Source organism: Orcinus orca, chromosome 3 (assembly GCF_937001465.1).
Source record: "Orcinus orca chromosome 3, mOrcOrc1.1, whole genome shotgun sequence".
NCBI lineage: Eukaryota > Metazoa > Chordata > Mammalia > Artiodactyla > Delphinidae > Orcinus > Orcinus orca.
The window spans coordinates 93,777,205-93,795,644 of NC_064561.1; the positions used below are offsets into that span (position 1 = coordinate 93,777,205).

The 18,440-nt window shown below is 40.2% G+C and overlaps 1 protein-coding gene across 1 annotated transcript in view; it reads left to right on the forward strand.

The window, feature by feature from the left end:
- Positions 1-3,353: 3,353 nt before the first annotated feature.
- The window catches only part of DCP2 (decapping mRNA 2), a 63,139-nt gene continuing 48,052 nt past the window's right edge, over positions 3,354-18,440 (forward strand). The window contains exons 1-2 of the mRNA XM_004267448.4: positions 3,354-3,601; positions 15,556-15,707. Coding sequence (XP_004267496.1) covers positions 3,549-3,601; positions 15,556-15,707 — 205 coding nt within the window. The 5' untranslated portion in view covers positions 3,354-3,548. The remainder of the gene's footprint in view (positions 3,602-15,555; positions 15,708-18,440) is intronic.

The following is an 18,440-nucleotide window of genomic DNA, read 5'->3' on the forward strand; positions in this document are numbered from 1 at the left end:
CACTGCCACCATTTAGAGTACTCTAAAAACCAGACTTGAGCTACAAGTGGACAACTAAGAAAAATAACCACCAAGGTGTCCCTCAGACACAGAAAAGAAGTTCAGTTAGTGTTACTGACCTCAGGTTTGTCTGCTCGCTGCTCGAAAGCCAGTATTTGAGAGACAAGTGTTGGTAGGAAAGGAAAAACTGCTTTATTTAGGAGGCTGGCAACCTGGGGAAAAGGTTTGGACTCGTGTCCAAAAGCCAATTCCCAACTGATCAGGGGGTAAGGGTTTTTAAAGGGAGTTTCAGGGGTGTATAGGCGGAGAGAGGGGGCTTAGTGCAGAAGAGTACAGTCAGCTCCGACAGTCACATTGAAATTGGTCATGCAGTGGTCTGATCAGTGTCATCTTGATTGTTTTAAGTACAGTTAATCTTCAGTTCCAGGGTTGGTTTGTTCCCAGTTCTTTGAGGTCAGTTCTCAGACTTGTGTAAGCTAGAGAAGCTTATGTCATTGCTATAGTCTGGTCATCACATAGTTAACTTTTTCCACCTGATGAGGGTTTTCAGTATCTACAAAACAGCTCAAAGGATATGGCTCAGAATATTATCTGTAGCCCTTGAGTAGGAACTAAAGGTCCTTGCTTTTGTTTAATGGCTAAATTATTATTATTTTGTCTTGTTGTTTTCCTTTGCTTTCACATTTTCTCACTTCTCTGATTAAATTTATTATTTGGCTAAAGTTTTTCTCCAGACAAGAGGCAGGTGGAGGACATGGTGGAGCAGAGGCGGGGTCTGTCCCAGGAAGGCCTCATGGGGTCCTGCTTGTTACAGTAGGCTAGATAGAGTGCACACCAAGCAAGACAGAGCTACTGAAGGGGCTTTACCATCATCCACCAATCTATTACACCAAGCTGCCTGGACATCCGCATGGTCAGGCCATTCAAGATGGCTGTTCTCTTGCTTTCTGTACATCCCTGCTTGACCAGTCCCTGCTTCACTCACATGACTGTCCAATCCTCTTAACCATAGGCCTTAATTAGTCACTGGTAACTGATGAGCCCACCTGATGTGAATTCCCCCTATAGATGGTAGCCTCCTTCTCCCTGCCATGTCCTGCCTGCCATCTGCTGCCCATGGTAGGGGCACCCCAGGACCCTTTGTGTAAGATCCTCCTGTCCAATATACCACTGATGTTGGTGTCTCTGGGCTCTTTCTTTGGTCTCGAGGCTGGGCAGCTACAAGGCTTGCAGGCTTGCCCTGGTGCAGCGCAACAACATCCAACAGCCAGCATCTGGTCATCACGTAATTATCTTTTCCACCTGATTAGGGCTTTGCCTGAGGGTTTTTTCTGGTCAGCAGAGCCTGCCTTGCTGCCCATGTTTCAGGCTGGGATGCTGACCCCAAGGGCAGCCCTCAACCAATAGTTGATGGAAATTAGTATATAAATACTCCATCTTTCTCACCCCTTGAGTAGGATAACTCTGAGGTGTGTTTCATACTGGTCTTCAAAGTTCTCCAGCTCCAGTTAACCCTCAGTGCTAACTTTGTTGATAATAATCCTTTCATTGGCTTTCTTCCTTTCCTTGACTCACTTCCCTGCTCTGCCACCAGTCTCTCCCAGGATCACATCTCAAATCAATTACTTGCACTCAAATCCTTGTCGCAGGGCCTGTTTCTTAGGTAACCCAAACTAGATTTGTACTGTGGCAGGGAGGACTGAATAGAACAAACAGAATACTCCAGCCTGTGCTTCCCTACTTGACTCCTAGAATATTTCCAGTTTGGCCTGAAAGGATTTTCTCTACGGGGAATTTGACCAGCTGGAAAGAATGACCTACAGATACCGATGCCATGTGTTCCCAACCAGCAGCCCAGCCAGACCATCGTACAGTGAAGCTCTCAGGAAACAAGTCCCACCCACATGCTGGGAGCTTCCAATCAGCTTTTACAGCACTTGACTCCAGTTTTTTAGTTCCATACTCTTAAGTATGAGTGAATAGTTGAGGACCACCAGAAAACATCTAATATGATAGGTGGAAGCCAAATTAATAGGAAAAAGCAACTGAGAGGAATAAAAGACTATTCAGGAAGAAGAAAACTTTTGAAACATATTAATACCCTCATAGAAATACAGGATCTATGAAGCAAGGCTATGACACCATGACGAAGAGCCATTTGAAGAACGAAAGAAAATTCTAGAAAAGTAAAAACTATAGATGGCTGGAAAATAAACTTGAGGAATCTTCCGATAAAAAGCAAAAAGAACAAAGATGGAAAATAGAGTAAAATAGATGGTAACAGGGCTCCTATACCAAGTTTGGGCTTGAACATACATCAGAAGCTGATGTAGGTGGGCTATCAGAAGCTGAAAAGATAGTAACCTGTTCATATCTGGACAAAACAAAACAAAACCTGGGCAGGTGTGCAGTCTAAGAATGGAGGTGGAGGAGGTACTGGTTAGGCAGCTCTTAGACTAGGGAGAATAATGCGAACCTGATGTAAAGGCAGTGGGCATTTTAACAGAAATTAAAAGATGGGAGATTAAATGGCAGAACAGACTAAACTCAAGACTGAGCAGGTGTGTGTGGGCCTGTGGGTCTGATACAAAAGGAGCAAGTTGATAAATGGACGCATCCAGAGTGTCTCCAAGGATCCCAAATGGATTGGACTCCAATAAGCAAGATGTGGAATGAATGAGGACTAGCCAGTTGGAGTGGTGTGAGCGTGCAGCAGATGGAATGCAGATTCCAGAGTTCAGGTTCAATCAATTCATATTTTCTGAGATCTTACAGGGTGTCAAATACTGGGGTAAAGTCCCTTGTCTTCACAGTCAGGGTTGGGTGCCCGCAGAGTGAACGAGGTGAGCCACCACAAAAATGACAACTCTCTTGGGGGTTTGTAGCGAAAGGAGACACAGCCCTTGGCCTGGAGTTGCTGGGGGCGGCGGTGAATGTGTGCGCGGGATATCTGGTGACAGAAACCACGCATGCACACTCGTGCTGAAAGCGCCCACAGGCTCTGCAGCGCAGAGGTCGGAGCGCCTGCTCGGTCACGGAGCGGCGGTGCAGACCACGTCGAAGTCCTGGATATTGGTCTTGGGATCTAGTGGGAAGAGCTGAGCCCTCCAGACTTCCTACTAGTGCGAAGGAGGCATAGTGCGCATGCGTCTATCGACCTCAAGGCCCAGTCCAAGGCGGCGGGAAGTTGGTTTTCTGAGTAGCAACTGAATAGCTTGAAGACGGATTGGAGCCGACGGACCAATAAACAAACGTCTCATTGGCTTAGCTTGCTCAGGCTGCCGGTTCTCCAGCTTCCCATTGGCCCTTTCAAGCAGAGCAGGGGCGTGGCTCCAGGAGCTCCGCCCCCGCTCCGCGGCCCAGCCTCGGGGTCCCAGGCTGAGGGAGCCGGGCGGAAGTGAGCGGGTCCCGCCCCTTCCCCCTCTCGTTTTCGTCGGAGCCGCCGCCGCCGCCGTTGCCGTTACCGTCGCCGCCTGCTCTCCGTGCCGTACCCTCGGTCCCCGGCCGCGCGGAGCCGGGATGCACTGCTCCTGCTGTGGGTCCTCATCATGGAGACTAAACGGGTGGAGATTCCCTGCAGCGTCCTGGACGATCTCTGCAGGTACTGGGGCGCCCCGCGCTGCTCCGGCCCCTTGTCGTCCCCTACTCTTTCTCTAAGTTTCGGCGACCCCGGACGCCTCCGCGTCTCCTCCTCCGGCTCACATCCTTGTCCGGGCTTTCCGGTCCCGCCGCTGCTCCCTTTCCCCCTCGACCCTTATCTCGGACGACACCACCCCTCTTCTTCCGCCGCAGCTTCCCTGTTTCTCACGCCCCCCTCCATTCCTCCTCGCGCAGCGCTGGAATTTCCTCATTTTCTTAGTTCCCCAACTACTTTGATTTCCCCGCAAGCGAAGCCACTTCGCCAAAGCCTGGATCTTTGGCATTTGGGGGGCAGTCCCTCCCCCCTCCCATTGCTTTTTCTGGCTCTCTGGCTTTCACAGACCGTTTTACCCCCTCCTTCCTCCATCTCATTTCCCCAATTCTGTTGAAAGACCCCAAGGTTTTTAAGTCTTAGAATCCCAGGTTCTCGGACAATCCCAGGTTCTCGGAAAATTGCAGGGAGCAATTTTCAAATTTACCATTCCCCCGGAGTATTCTTATGGGTCCGTGGCGTTCTCTGTAAATTGCTGTAAAGAATTATTCTTTTGTTTATCCTCAAACTTATCATTGGAAGTGGGAAAATAAGTCTGGAGTTCCTTCCCCCCACCCCCTCCAATCTCTTAATTATCCTTCTTAAAGGAAATTCTCAACCGCTGGGTTTTAACTCATGGAGTACTTTTACAAGAGAAATTTCCCGAGTTCTTCTCTCTTGTTGGCTATGATTTCAGATAGCCAAGCAAGTGTAAAATGGCCTTAAAATTTTACTTCAGGAAAAGGAACTCATTTTGGTGCAGTAATACCCTGAGTTGTCGTCGGTGTAAGTGGGTTGTGAAGTAATTTTAATTACAAATGAGTGAAAGCTCTGATTAAAACAAACACATTTCACGTATTTATGTCTAAAAGTCTGACTTTTAGTAGTTGTGTCGCATTCACGCCTCTTTTAATGGTAAAGGAAGAACTAATACTTGTGGAGTTATTACTGAGTGCCAGGCAGGCACTGGCTACTCTCTTCACATGTATCATTTAATCCTCGAAACCACCCTATTTGGTAGGTGCAGTTTTTTCCATTTTCATCTGACAGACTCAGGTTGTAATTTACACAAGGTCACATTCATCTTAATTTAGAAAATCAAGATTTAAGATCTGGGCCTTTTTAATGTCTGCTTTTTTTCCTACGCAGGTGGATGAAATAGAAAGTCAAGTCTAATGTTATATCCTCACACAAAAAAAGTACATGTAGATAAGTAGATAGACTAATTCTGCAACCACTGAGAATTAACGTCACTGTATTTCTTTAGTGATGGTATGATTATAACTTTTGGAATATGATAGACTCGAATGAACCACTTAAAAGGCCCTCATTTTCTATCATCATTTTTCTTAAAGAGGTTTGATGTCTGTCTTAGGTAAATGAGTGGAAGAACATATACCAGATGTGGGATTATGATTTTTATTTTCTTATTCATGTTTCCAAGATTTTTTAGAGGATGTACATTTTATCGTTAGAAAAATTAAATATGAGTAGTATTTGGAAAGGTGAGCAATAGTTTATGTATGAATTAATAGGGATACAGGTGATTTAGAAAAGATGGGTAATCTTATACTTTTTCAGGCATCTAAACTAATTGTCCCATTAGTATTGGGTTTATTTTGTATATTATGGAGGATTACATTATTTAAAGAAGTCAGATCACCATTATGAAGGTGGTTGATTTTATGTGTGTAATCGTACTTAAAAATAATGGTGTTGTGTTTTGTAGACTTCATGTTAAACATCTGTTGTGTTAAATAAAGATTCTTACTTGTTTTTCTAGTTAGTGTATTTAAACTATTTTATACAAATTTTTTGGAATAGAGAAAAATTTCTTTTTTTCCTTTAAGAAAATTTTTTGTAATTACTGTGTTTTGGCTCTGTAAGAATGATGTTTTTAAAAATTAGGGCTAGCTACTTGTTAAACTAACAGTGAAACTGTTACCAAACCAAACTTGGGTCTGCTCCCCTGAGGTGCAGAAAAGCCTATACTGCCACTGTTTGTGGTTGAAGGGAAGTACTGCATTTATTGCTGGGCCATGCAAGGAAGAATGGACAGTTCATGCTCAAAAGACAAACTCCCCAATGGCTTTCAGGGAAGGGTTTTTAAAGGCAAGATGAGGGAAAGGGTCCAGGGTGAGTAATCAGCTCATGGACATCCTTCTGATAGGTTGGTGGTGAGGTAACAGGGTGGCATTTTAGGAATCTCAAATTATCAACCTGGTTTCAAGGGTCTGAGGTCTGCTTGCTGGTGGTTAGCATATGCAGTTGACTTCTTCCAGCTGCTGGGGGTTTTAGTTTCTGCAAAACAACTGTGGGATATGGCTCAGGATATTATCTATAGGCCTTGAGGAGGAACTAAAGGTCCTTGACTTTGTTTTATGGCTAAGCCATTATTACTTTGTCATGCTAGACTGCTTTCCTTTGTTTCTGCATTTTCTTGCTTTTCTGAACCAAATTTAGTCTAGGAGGCTAAAACTTTTCTCTGAATAGGAGGTGACTGATAGGGGGTGGGAATGTCTTTTCCCAGGAAGGCTCCTGCTCCGTTTTAAAACCAAATAACCATTTCTTAAAACTTGAGGTTTTAAAAGTAATACCATTTTCAAGTTAATATTTATAGTATCTTTGTTGATTAATTTAAAGATTAAAAAAAATTTTATGTATGTATGTATGGCTGTGCTGGGTCTTTGTTTCTGCGCCCAGGCTTTCTCTAGTTGCGGTGAGCGGGGGGCTACTCTTCATTGCAGTGTGCAGGCTTCTCTTGTTGCGGAGCATGGGCTTCAGTAGTTGTGGCTCGCGGGCTCTAGAGCACAGGCTCAGTAGTTGCGGTGCGTGGGCTTAGTTGCTCCGTGGCATGTGTGATCTTCCTGGATCAGGGCTTGAACCCGTGTCCCCTGTATTGGCAGATGGGTTCTTAACCACTGCGCCATACTTCTTTTCTAAGTACCTGCTGATTTATAAGTTTGGTCTTGACTCTTGTTTTTACTCCCTTTATATTTTCTCCAGTTTTACTTATGATCAGTACCTGTAAGGGTTTTTTTGCTTTGTGTTATTTTGATTTTTGATAAATTACATAGTCCTGCTAATCTTGTCTATGTCAGTTATTGACCATATATTAATATGTTTTGGAGGAATGTAAAATTTGAGAGTGATTTTTATGTGAAACATTAGAGCAAGAGACTTAAATTTTCAAGATATGACTTTATAACCATGAGACAGCTTATAACCTAAGACATGAAATGTTATTTTTCAGGTGGTTAAATATGGGACATTTCATTTACAGGAATACTGTGCAGCCATTAGAAATTCCTCAGGCAGTTAGCAAACAGTAAACTGAAGGAAAATGTTTGTGTCTTGAAAATGTATACAATATACTACTGAGGGTAATAACTAGTCATTTTATGCCCTTTGTTAAAACAAATTTTAAAATGTTTTGTATATGTATGTTTGTGTGCGTGCACAGGAGAAGTCTGAAAGTAATATATACACCAAACTGATAAAACTGGTGACTTCTGGGTGAAATGGAATTGGAGGAGAGGAAAGGAAGACTCTGGTCTAAAATGCTTTAGTGAACCCAAACTACTTTATAATAAAACATGTATGTGTATGTAAAAAAGTAAATCAGCACCATTTTATGGTGATATTTGCCTTTGGTGCGCCATGATTTTTGACATTAAAAGTAAAATACATAGTTTTCCAGTACCATTTAAAAGTAAAATACATAGTTTTCCAGTACCATTTAAATAATCTTATTAAAGATTTGGAAAGCATGTTTTTAAAGTAAAAACTGAAAACTGCAGTTTGGTAAGTTATTTCTCTTAAAGAAGTGTTTGGAGTTTTTTATAAGCCCCGTTAGAATTAAATTGTAAAGCCACTCCAGTGTTAAAAGGAGAAAGGTATTTTCTAGCAACTAATGTTGCTGCTATTTTGGTGATCGTATAGGTTAATTAAATAATTTGTGTTTATCTTCAGCTTGCTATCTTAGTGTTCAGTTCACTGGAAACATTTTTGTATTAATTGTAGTCCTTGTGCTAATGCTTTGTCTATCTGTGGGAACATTGGAAAGGTGACATTTTTGTTAGGTGGAGAAACTTTTCCCATAACAAAATATTGTGGAAAGCATTTTATTTTAGCTATTAAAATATACATATGTATGTATATACAAACACTTTTAAATCTTTAAAACAGATCAAAAACATTCACAGAATGAAAGCATTGAAGTTTAATTTTCCTGTATCAAAATTTCCTATTTCTTACAAAGTTTCTTAAAGAAGTTAGCCTTTCAGTATTAAAAAATGTACTCATCTGTAAGGTTTAAAAAAAAAATCAAGCAGTACAGATGAATTTATAAAATGAAAAGCAACAGTCTCTTGCCCTACCCCTTTTATCCCAGTTCTGCTCTCCAGACTTTTACCTGTTTTGTGTTCAGTTCTTCTGGTGGATATTTCAATATTTTAAAGTATACTTGCACCAGTTGCTATCAACTTTAGATATTAGATTGAGGATTTAGTGTATCTTGGTAGATTATTAAGTGATGGTTTAGTTTACACTTACTGTTGCCCTTGTCCTACTTCCAATACAGTTATATCACTATTTTAAATCGTTCCATCGGTTACCTTCGTGACTTTAATATACTTAAAGTTGTATTTCTGTTTTACGGACTTCAGTGTCTCTTGAGTCTGTATTTGATAAGGTGAGGCACTTAGTGTCCCATCATTTCTTCCGTTTCTTACCCATGCCCTCAGTTTCTATCCAGGTGAACTTAAAATAGAAATTAAGATTGATAGTATTTACGTTACATTTTGTAACCTTATGAAATCTTATACATTTTGCTGCTGGTTGATTGCAAAAGCTGAATAATAATAATGGCATTTGTTATACAGTATTACTTTGTAAATATTTTTCACAGTAGAGACAAGTATACAATGGTTAGGATTTTGTTTGTTTTCCATCTGGCCATAGTCAAGATCCTTTTGTAAGAATCTTGAAAGAGAATGAATGTCCTAATGAATTCTCTTTTCTTACATTCTACAAATTGCTCAAAATAATAGTTTAATTTTTTCTTTTGGAGAAGGAAGCATATGCTTTGTTCATTATGCCCTGATTCCTTCTAGCTATTCTTGAAATAATTTTTTCCCCTTTTGTTCTAATTTTGGCTTTTTTGCTTCATGTTTGGACTGTGATTCTCTTGTATATTTACCCTTCTCCCCCAACATGCCCAAAGTTTCTTGCTGCCGTCCACCATCACCCCCCATCTGCTCCTTTATTTTTTATTTATTTTTTTAAAGATTGTTTTTTTATTTTTTAAAGTTTTTAATTTATTTTTTTATTTTTGGCTGTGTTGGGTCTTTGTTGCTGTGTGCGCGCTTTCTCTAGTTGCGGCGAGCGGGGCTACTGTTTGTTGTGGTGCGCGGTCTTCTCATTGCGGTGGATTTTCTTGTTGCAGAGCATGGGCTCTAGGTGCGCAGGCTCAGTAGTGGTGGCTCACGGGCTCTAGAGTGCAGGCTCAGTAGTTGTGGCACACGGGTTTAGTTGCTCTGTGGCATGTGGGATATTCCCTGGACCAGGGCTCGAACCTGTGTCCCCTGCATTGGCAGGTGGATTCTTAACCACTGCACCACCAGGGAAGTCCCTGCTCCTTTATTATATGCTTGGTCTTACCCTCAATCATACTAGTATCTACCGTTCTACAGAATTCTCTTTTCCTGGAGAATGCCGTCTTGGAGATCTCCACTCTCTTAGTCTAATCTGGACTGGTTGCTTCTTAGTCTTGCCATACAACTGGCACACGAGAATTCCCTTTCCCAGCTCTCCCAGGTTGTATCTCTTCTTTCTTGAATCCTGTTTTATGCTTTCTTGGCTTTCATTCTTGTTTTGCTGGTGTACATTCTAAAGTAATTTCCTTTGAGGGGGTCATTAGAGAGTAAACTTTCTGAGTCCGTATATGACTGAAATGTCTCTTTTTCTTCTCACAGTTATGTTTCCAGGTGGTCCAGGGTCCACACTTTCAGTACCAAGGTTCCAGGAGATATCCTCAACACTGTCTTTTCTTCACAACCAGTTTTTTAAGGTGTTTAATTTTTTCTTTGTCATTTAGATTTTCCTTAGACATTGGGTGATTTTTGGTTGCTGTTTCATATTTAAGATGAGGCTGTAGAGGGACTTACTTGTTGATAGCCTTCTTTATGAGAGTAGATAGGGAGCTGACTTTTATTCTGGGAGACCCTTGAATACCAATGTGTAGGAGTTTTGCTTTGGGGAGCCAACACTCAAACCTGTCTGCTAAAGTTAGAAAAGGGCCTTGGCTGTTGTTCCTCCTTCCCCCAGCTTTTGTAGGAGAAACTCCTGACTGTCAGAGGAATGAAAGAAGAGTGGATGTTCTCCTATTACATAAATAGACCTCTCTGTTACCCTTTTCTAAAAGTTTTATTTCTTATTCTCATCTTCCAGCTTAGCTTTCTTCATTTGGGGCTTTTCTGGATTGGGATGGGAATGGGATTGGATTTCTCTGTCTTAGGCATTTTCTTACCCCATTTTAGATTGTGGTTAGTATCCTCTAGAAATTTGTTGAAATGCAAATTTAAAAAAATATTTATTTATTTATTTAATTTATTTTTGGCTGGGTTGGGTGTTAGTTGCTGCACATGGGCTTTCTCTAGTTGCGGCCAGTGGGGGCTACTCTTCGTTGCGGCGCGCGGGCTTCTCATTTCAGTGGCTTCTCTTGTTGTGGAGCACAGGCTCTAGGCACGTGGGCTTCAGTAGTTGTGTCACTCAGGCTCAGTAGTTGTGGCTCACGGGCTCTAGAGCGCAGGCTCAGTAGTTGTAGTGCATGGGCTTAGTTGCTCCACGGCATGTGGGATCTTCCTGGACCAGGGCTCGAACCCGTGTCCCCTGCATTGGCAGGTGGATTCTCAACCACTGCACCACCAGGGAAGTCTGAAATGCAAATTTCTAGTTAAAGATAGTAGACTGAACACAAACATCTACTCCACAAAAAGAGTAAAGTTTGACAATTTTAAATGCATAACCCACAAGTAAAGGAAGATTGGGTGAAGAGATGAGCAACAAAACTTGGAAACCGTACAGCAGAAGGGAAAGTGGCATATGACTTCGCAGACCTGATAGAGTGAAAGACTACTGTAGTAGTCAGCCTACTTCAGAATTAGAGAATGTTGAAAAGTGGCAGAAGTGAGTTTATGCATCCTGTATACATATTGAAAACCATCCTTCTTCCCCTGCTCAGCTCCCAGAATGTGGCAGCCTGGGCTTTATCCTCCAGATAGGAGATTGGAAGGTTCTTGTCTAGATGATCAGACTAGCCCACGAGGAAACACCTAAAGATACTAACATTGGAGGTTCCTTGATTAAATGGCTCAGCCTGATCACCTTAAGTGGTGCCTCATAGTTTGACAACCTTCCTAATTAGCTTTGTGGTCTATCACATTAAATACGAACATCTGAAATAGGCCTCTTAACACAAAAAGTAGAGCATAAAACTAACAACAACAAAAAAGCAACTGAAAAGAATCAAACTATGTAGATAGAAGAAAACTTTAAAACAAAAAACCCCCTCAAAACTACATTGATCTCCTTAGATAGGTTTTTACAGTCATGGAATAACAGAATTATCTGTGAAAGCATAGTTTAAACAAAAATAGCCTTTGGAATTTTAAATATGAGAGTAGAAACAAAAACCTCAATAGATGGCTTGCAAGAGACTGTTTCCCGAAAGTAAGGGGGCTTGAGAAATTAGAGATAGGAAATATCAGAGAAAAGTGAAGAATCAAAGGATCAGTCCATGAGGTCCTTTAGTACTGAAGGAGATGAGTTTCTAAATAGGTAAAGTCCATTGAATGGGTGAATCAGTGGATGAATAATAGACAACTGGGAAATTTCAGAACATTGAGGATAGAAGGAAGAACCTGGAAGCTTCCAGTCTGAAAAAACAGGTTGGGCAAAGGAATCTGAGTGGCTTCAGTCTTCACATCAAAATTATAGGCTGGCAGGAGTGGGCACTGTCTTCAGGATTCTGAAGGAAAATGATTTCCAACCTGGAATTCTTTACCTAGCCAAAGTGTCAAGAGTGAGGATAAAAATATTCTCAAATTCACCATGTCTTAATATTAATCTCCCCTGCATCCTTTTTCCAGAAGGCATGGGAGGATGTACTTCGTAAAAATAGGAAGTACATTAATTAGGAGGAAGACAGGATATAAGAAATAGATCTAAATACAGGATGGGGCTTCCCTGGTGGCACAGTGGTTAAGAATCCACCTGCCAATGCAGGGGACACAGGATTGAGCCCTGGTCCGGGGAAGAACTCACATGCCGTGGAGCAACTAAGCCCGTGTGCCACAACTACTGAGTCAGCGTGCCACAACTACTGAAGCCTGCGCACCTAGAGCCCGTGCTCTGCACGCAAGAGAAGCCACCGCAATGAGAAGACAGCACACTGCAACAAAGAGTAGCCCCTGCTTGCTGCAACTAGAGAAAGCCTGCACACAGCAACGAAGACCCAGTGTAGCCAAAAATAAATAAATAAAATAAATTTATAAAAAAAAAATACAGGATGGAGGTGTTGGGAACTATAGGATGCTAGTGAAAGGATAGCATAGAATGACAGATGTGTGTTATGTGAAGTGACAACCACTCCAGACTGGAACAGATCAGAAGGCTCAGGGATAGTCTTCAAGATGAAATGGATGTGTCTGAATTAACATCTTGAGAAAAAAAATTTAGGAAACTAGTGGAAGATTGAGTTAGTGACAAGTATAGAGAAAACAAAGCAAAGACAATAAGACATTTATTAATTAGTGGGAGAACAAAAGGTTGTGCTTTAAAGGGAAAACAATTGTAGCTTGTCACATGGCTTAGTCTTGAATTAAGTTTGCAGAGTCATAGTAATGTAAAGACTGAATTTTTCTTTTTCTTTTTCTTTTTTTTGCGGTACGCGGGCCTCTCACTGTTGTGGCCTCTCCCGTTGCGGAGCACAGGCTCCGGACGCGCAGGCTCAGCAGCCATGGCTCACGGGCCCAGCCGCTCCGCGGCATGTGGGATCCTCCCGGACCGGGGCACGAACCTGTGTCCCCTGCATCGGCAGGCGGATTCTCAACCACTGCGCCACCAGGGAAGCTCAAGACTGAATTTTTGATCTAACCCGGTGGTTATCAACTGCGAGTGATTTTGCTCCCCTCAGGGAACTTTGGCAGTGGCTGGAGATCTTTTTGGTTGTCACAGCTTTACTGGAGAGTGCTATTGACATCTAATAAGCAGAGGCTACGGATGGTGCTAAACACCTACAGCACACAGGACAGCTCCTCTCAACATACAATTATCAGTTCCAGGTGTCAGTAGTGCTGTAGTTAACACACTAACCAAACTAAGATATCATTTTGTTCGGAAGATGTAGAGATGAGAATGGTGTGTAGAATGAGAGTGGGAGGACTGGAGTTAATTCTTCAACTTCCATAATGGAAATCAATAGAAAATGTCCCAAACTGAGAAAATAAGATATAGCAGACAGGTGTTTTTTTTGAGACTTGGTGTAAGTTAAATAAAATCAGATAAAAGAAGGCTAGTTTTTGCAGTGCTTTTTGTCTTTGTGTATCATCTACTGGCTAGTCTGAGACTTGGGCAGTGGTCTGTCTCATACATCGTTCAGCTCACAAAGTGTGTGGTATGCTGTTTGTATTCTAATCCAAGTTTGTGCAGTTTGGGGTTGAGCCTCAGAGTTCATAAACAATTTCGTGGGACCGTTTTCCTGAGCTGCTCCTTTTCTGCTCTCCCCCTGGTACTTCTTGGCTCCCCTTTTTGAGGAAATTGAATATTGAAAAATGGCAAAAATGGAAAGATGCTCTACCACACATTTCATGTGACTCTGCTCATGCCTGGGACAAGCAGCTGGAGGTTAGAAGTAAAATAAGCAATGGATGTTGGCCCTAATCTCTTGGGACCTCCCACCTCTTGCTATCGGAGAAGAAGGTTCCCGTCCATCAAAGTTTTAGTCTCTGTGGATCCCTGTTACAGCCACTGTTGCTGCCAAGTCTAACCAGTGTGGCATTGCTTGGGCTCTGGGGCATGAGAGAATGGAGAAAAGAGAGGAGAAATTTCCCCTACTGTCTCTGAGTGTTAACAGATTCCTTTCTTGATCCTTGAGGGCTTTTGGAGGTCACTTCTAACCCCCAATCCAGCTAGGGGATATTGGAGGGTGAAAAATGTTAAATTTGAATATTCGTCATCTTCCCCAATCTTTCTCCTGCTGTTTACTTTTCATAGTCCTCAAACAGCTGCTCCATGTATTTTGTCCAGGTTTTATACGTTTTATGGGAGGGACAGAGTGGAGTGTGCTTACTCCATCTTACCTTTCAAAGATAAATTGTAACTATCAGTATGTCACTGTAAGTATATGAGACAATTTGCTAGACTATGGGAATAAAAGTATACAAAGATCTCAGTGAAGTAATTTGGAAGAGTTTATGGACAGTAATAGTAAAAATTAGATAATTACTATAATGGAGGAGTTGAAAGAGTTTATAAATCTGTTCAGAGGAGTCTGATATACCTATATAGGAGATACAGTGTTAAGTCATGAGGGATGAGTTATAAGTTTGCTAGATGGACAAGAGAAGGGAATAGGTATAGTATGTGGATGGCAATTTAGGACATTACTAAGAATTAGGTATCACTGGGTATAAAGAACCTTATAGAGTGATAGAGGCTGTGCAGGTGAGCAGGCACTGGATCTTGAATGCCGTATGGAAGAGCTCAGATTTTTATATCTTACATTATGCCATTAATGTTGCATGTTACATGTCTTGGTTTTAGTGTAGATGCAGTTTTAAGCTCCTTTCCCCATTGTTTTTCTATATTGAATTGTAGATTATTGTACATACATTTGTCTTAACGTTTACTTATTCAATCCCCTGTTGGAATGCTACATTATTTTTATAATTTAAAAGCATTTTTTTTTTGGAGGTTTGATTTGAAACTTGAAAACAACACAGAACATTTAGCACCACAGCTAGTGAATAGTGTAAGTGATCAGACTGGGTGATGCTATTTTTAATTTTAGAAAATGACTCTAAAAACCAGTGGATTTCTTTTATGTAGTTCAGTCTATCTCTGAAGGTCGCTAGAAAAAAAGATTACAAAAATGCTAAGCGTGGAAGAAGCTTAATGGTGGTTGCTTAATGAGTCCTGTAGATCACATAAATTTTGACTTGTTGCATAAAAAAGGGGTTAATTATCTTAATCATATATATACATATGTGTATTTAATATAGTGCACACTTATACTACATATTAAAATAAATGTCCCTTCCTCCCTCTGAATGTACTTGGAAAAGACAATTTAGGTTTTTTTAAAAGTGAGTATATTTGAAAGTTATTTTGAACTCAGGTTCTTCAGATGAGCTTTTTGGGAAATCTGGTCTATTAATGATTTCTTTAATTTTTTTTGTAATACTTTAAATATGAAGATTAAGCAGCTAACATCTTTTCTGTTTGAGTATATGAATATATTTGCATATATTCTTTGAAAATGGTACCAGGCATGGGAGGGAATCCTAGTGAAGTTTGTTTTCGTGCTCACCTTTAATTTATTGTTAGAGAGCTCTTAAGTTTATCTCTGTACTTGTGAACAGAGGGTAGATGGCCTCTTAAAAAAATTCTATTATGAATGAGATATATGTGATATCTCTTATTTATTATTTTTTTTAAAGACTCATCTTCCTTGTAGTAATTTCCTGCCAGTTTTGCTTCCTTGATCAGTACTGCTCTGGGTCCCTTTTCTATGTTGGTGGGTCAGGAGTGAAGCAATTAAAAAGGTTAAAATAAATTGTTATGGTTTGTAAATGTAATTTTTGTATGTTTTTTGTTTTTGACAGCCGATTTATTTTGCATATTCCCAGCGAGGAAAGAGACAATGCTATCCGAGTGTGTTTTCAGATTGAACTTGCCCATTGGTTTTACTTGGATTTCTACATGCAGAACACACCAGGATTACCTCAGTGTGGGATAAGAGACTTTGCTAAAGCTGATATCCTTTTTATTACTATAATGAATGTCTTTCATTCTTATTAATAAGGTATTTTAGCACAAATTTTCTTTTGCTTGTCGTTGAGATTTATAACCTTTTAGATAAAACATACTTGATTTCTAAAAATTGTCAAAAATGTAAAACATATATATATGGTTTGTGCCTGATTATGATAGGCACAGTTTGATAGTACAGTTGTACCTTGGTATTTATGGGGATGGTTCCAGGACCACCCCCATTCCCACAGGATACGAAAATCCATGGATGCTCAAGTTCCTTAGACTGTGTAAAATGGCAAAGTATAGTCAGCCCTCGGTATCTGCGGGTCCTACATCTGGATACTGGGGGGCCAACTGTATTCTTATTTTTATGTGGAGGACCCCCTAAAATGTGCAGTGATCATTAGAATTAAATTTGATTTTCTTTTTTTTCATATGTAGCTAGCCTATTTCTAGAACTGATCTGTTTTTTACATTTCTCTTGCTTTTGCACTTAACTGGATGATCTTTATTCAGATTACTACCTTTCTGGGATAGAAATTCTTAAATAATTATTGAGTACTTGCTGTTTTCAAAGCAGTTTTTGGGTCTGTGGCAAATTCAAAGAAGTCCTTGCCTTTAGAGAAGCTTTTGTTCCTCCCTATTTACAAATAAAATAGAAACTTTTCATCATTTATTAATTATAAGATTGACATGAATATTTAAGATTATAAAAGAAGCTATGTCACAAGGCAAAAAAAATTGATGAATTGCTAATGTTTCTTATACTAAGTGTTTTTAGAATTTGGCAAAAGGTGGAAAGATTTTAGGCAAAGCTATATTTTTAAGGGAATATAGAATTTTCTAAACAGGCTGGAGTGGGGAATATGTTGCAGGTAAAGAAAAGGGACTGAGCAAAATTGGAGAGTTGGAAAGGATAAGAGATATTTTGGGAAGTAAATTATTTTGCATTGAGTTTCTTACAGGGATACAAGAGGGGGTATGGATGGAAGTTGTATAGGGGGAATTTGTGGGGTTTTAAATCCTGAGCCAAACTGCTTTGTTTTTTATTCTCTAGGTCATTGTTTTTAACCATAAATCATGTGCTCAGATGCAATTGTACCCGCAAGTTCACTGTACTATGCTAGTTGGAGTAGAGTTGGAGTAGGGATAGGTGACCTAAAATAACCCTCATACTCAGCTCCCTATGCTTTTTCTTGTGCTGTATGAAATAAGGAACCCCTTAGGGCTCTGTAGAAAATGGATGAAACTCTGTTTATTCTGCATTACTGTTAACCATTGAAAGGTTTTGAGCAAGGCTAAGTTAAGAATATTACTCAGACCATTTGAAAATGGTATTCAAAAAAACTTACTTGGCAGGACAGGTTGAACCACAGGACTGTTAAATACTTGAGATATGGAGCAGTAAGGTCCTGAACCATAGTAGAGGGACTACAAAGAAAAGACAGAAGAGACAAATTTCAGTGGCAGAAATGCTCAAGCTGTTTGACAGATTAAATATGGAGAAGTAAATGAAAAAATCAAAGGGGAATAGAAGTACCACTGAGCACTGTCTTTGTTAAAGTCTCGGTAGCAGGTTTTATGAAGAAATCATAGAAGACTTTGCTTTTAAGGAGCTATAAACATGATTAAAACAGGAAAGTTGTCTTCTGCGGTTTTGGTCTGTTTTCATAGACTTAGGGTTCTACCAGAGCAACTATACATACTTTGGGGTTCTGGGTAAGATTTTGTGTGTGTATGCACATGGGTTTTAAAAACTTTCCTTGTTATTAAAAAAAAAAGCCTCTGTTCTAGTTAAGTTTCTTTTAATTCATTTATATGGAGGAAAAAACTTTTATTGCTAGTGTGGTAGACTTCATTCAATAATTGAGTGCTTCCTCTGTGCCAGGCGTTGTGCAGTGAACAAGGTAGATTTGGTTGCTGTCTTCAAGAAGATTACAGACAGAAAAGGACGTGATTACATTGCAGTCTGTTAGGTTTTGATAAGGTAGCATAGGGTTCAGTAGGAATAGCGAAGAGACTAATCCAACCCAGATTTGGAATTAGATAAAAGTTTTCTTTGGAGGAAGGGTCTTGTAGGCCATGTTTGTTTGGACTTTATCCATAAGAGTAATAAAAGAATATAGGAGATTTTAAAAAAAAAACTTTACTTTTGGGAAAAAATTTTAACTTACAGTAATTTTAACTTAAGTATATTACAATCAACTGCCATTATACCCTTTTTATGTATTCACCCATTGTTAGCTTTTTGCCATATTTGCTTTATTTCTCTAGGGGTGTTTTGAAAGAAGCTCTGAAATAGTGTAGGAAGTGAATTGGAGGAACATGAGGTTGGAAACCTAGTTAAGATGCTATTTCATTAATTTATGATTGAGAAATGGAAACCTGTGATAGAAGTGAATAGAAAAGATTAAATTTCAGTGGTATTTAGGAGTAAAATTTGTCTTAACTTGGATGTTTGAGGAAAGGTGGAAGAAGGAATCGAGGATGGTATCCAGGTTTCTGATTTGAACAATTGAGTGGATGGGTGTGCCATTCCATTTGTAGAAAAATAATGGAGGAGAAGTTTTGTGGGGAATGATGGGCTCAGTTATGGACATGTTGGTTTGTGGTACCTGTGGGATATTGAAGTGGTGAGACTATGTAGAATAAAAGTTAATAGTATGAGCTCTGGAGCCAGATTACTTGGGTTGCCATCCCACCTTTGCCATTTACCAGCTGTGCAACCTTGGGC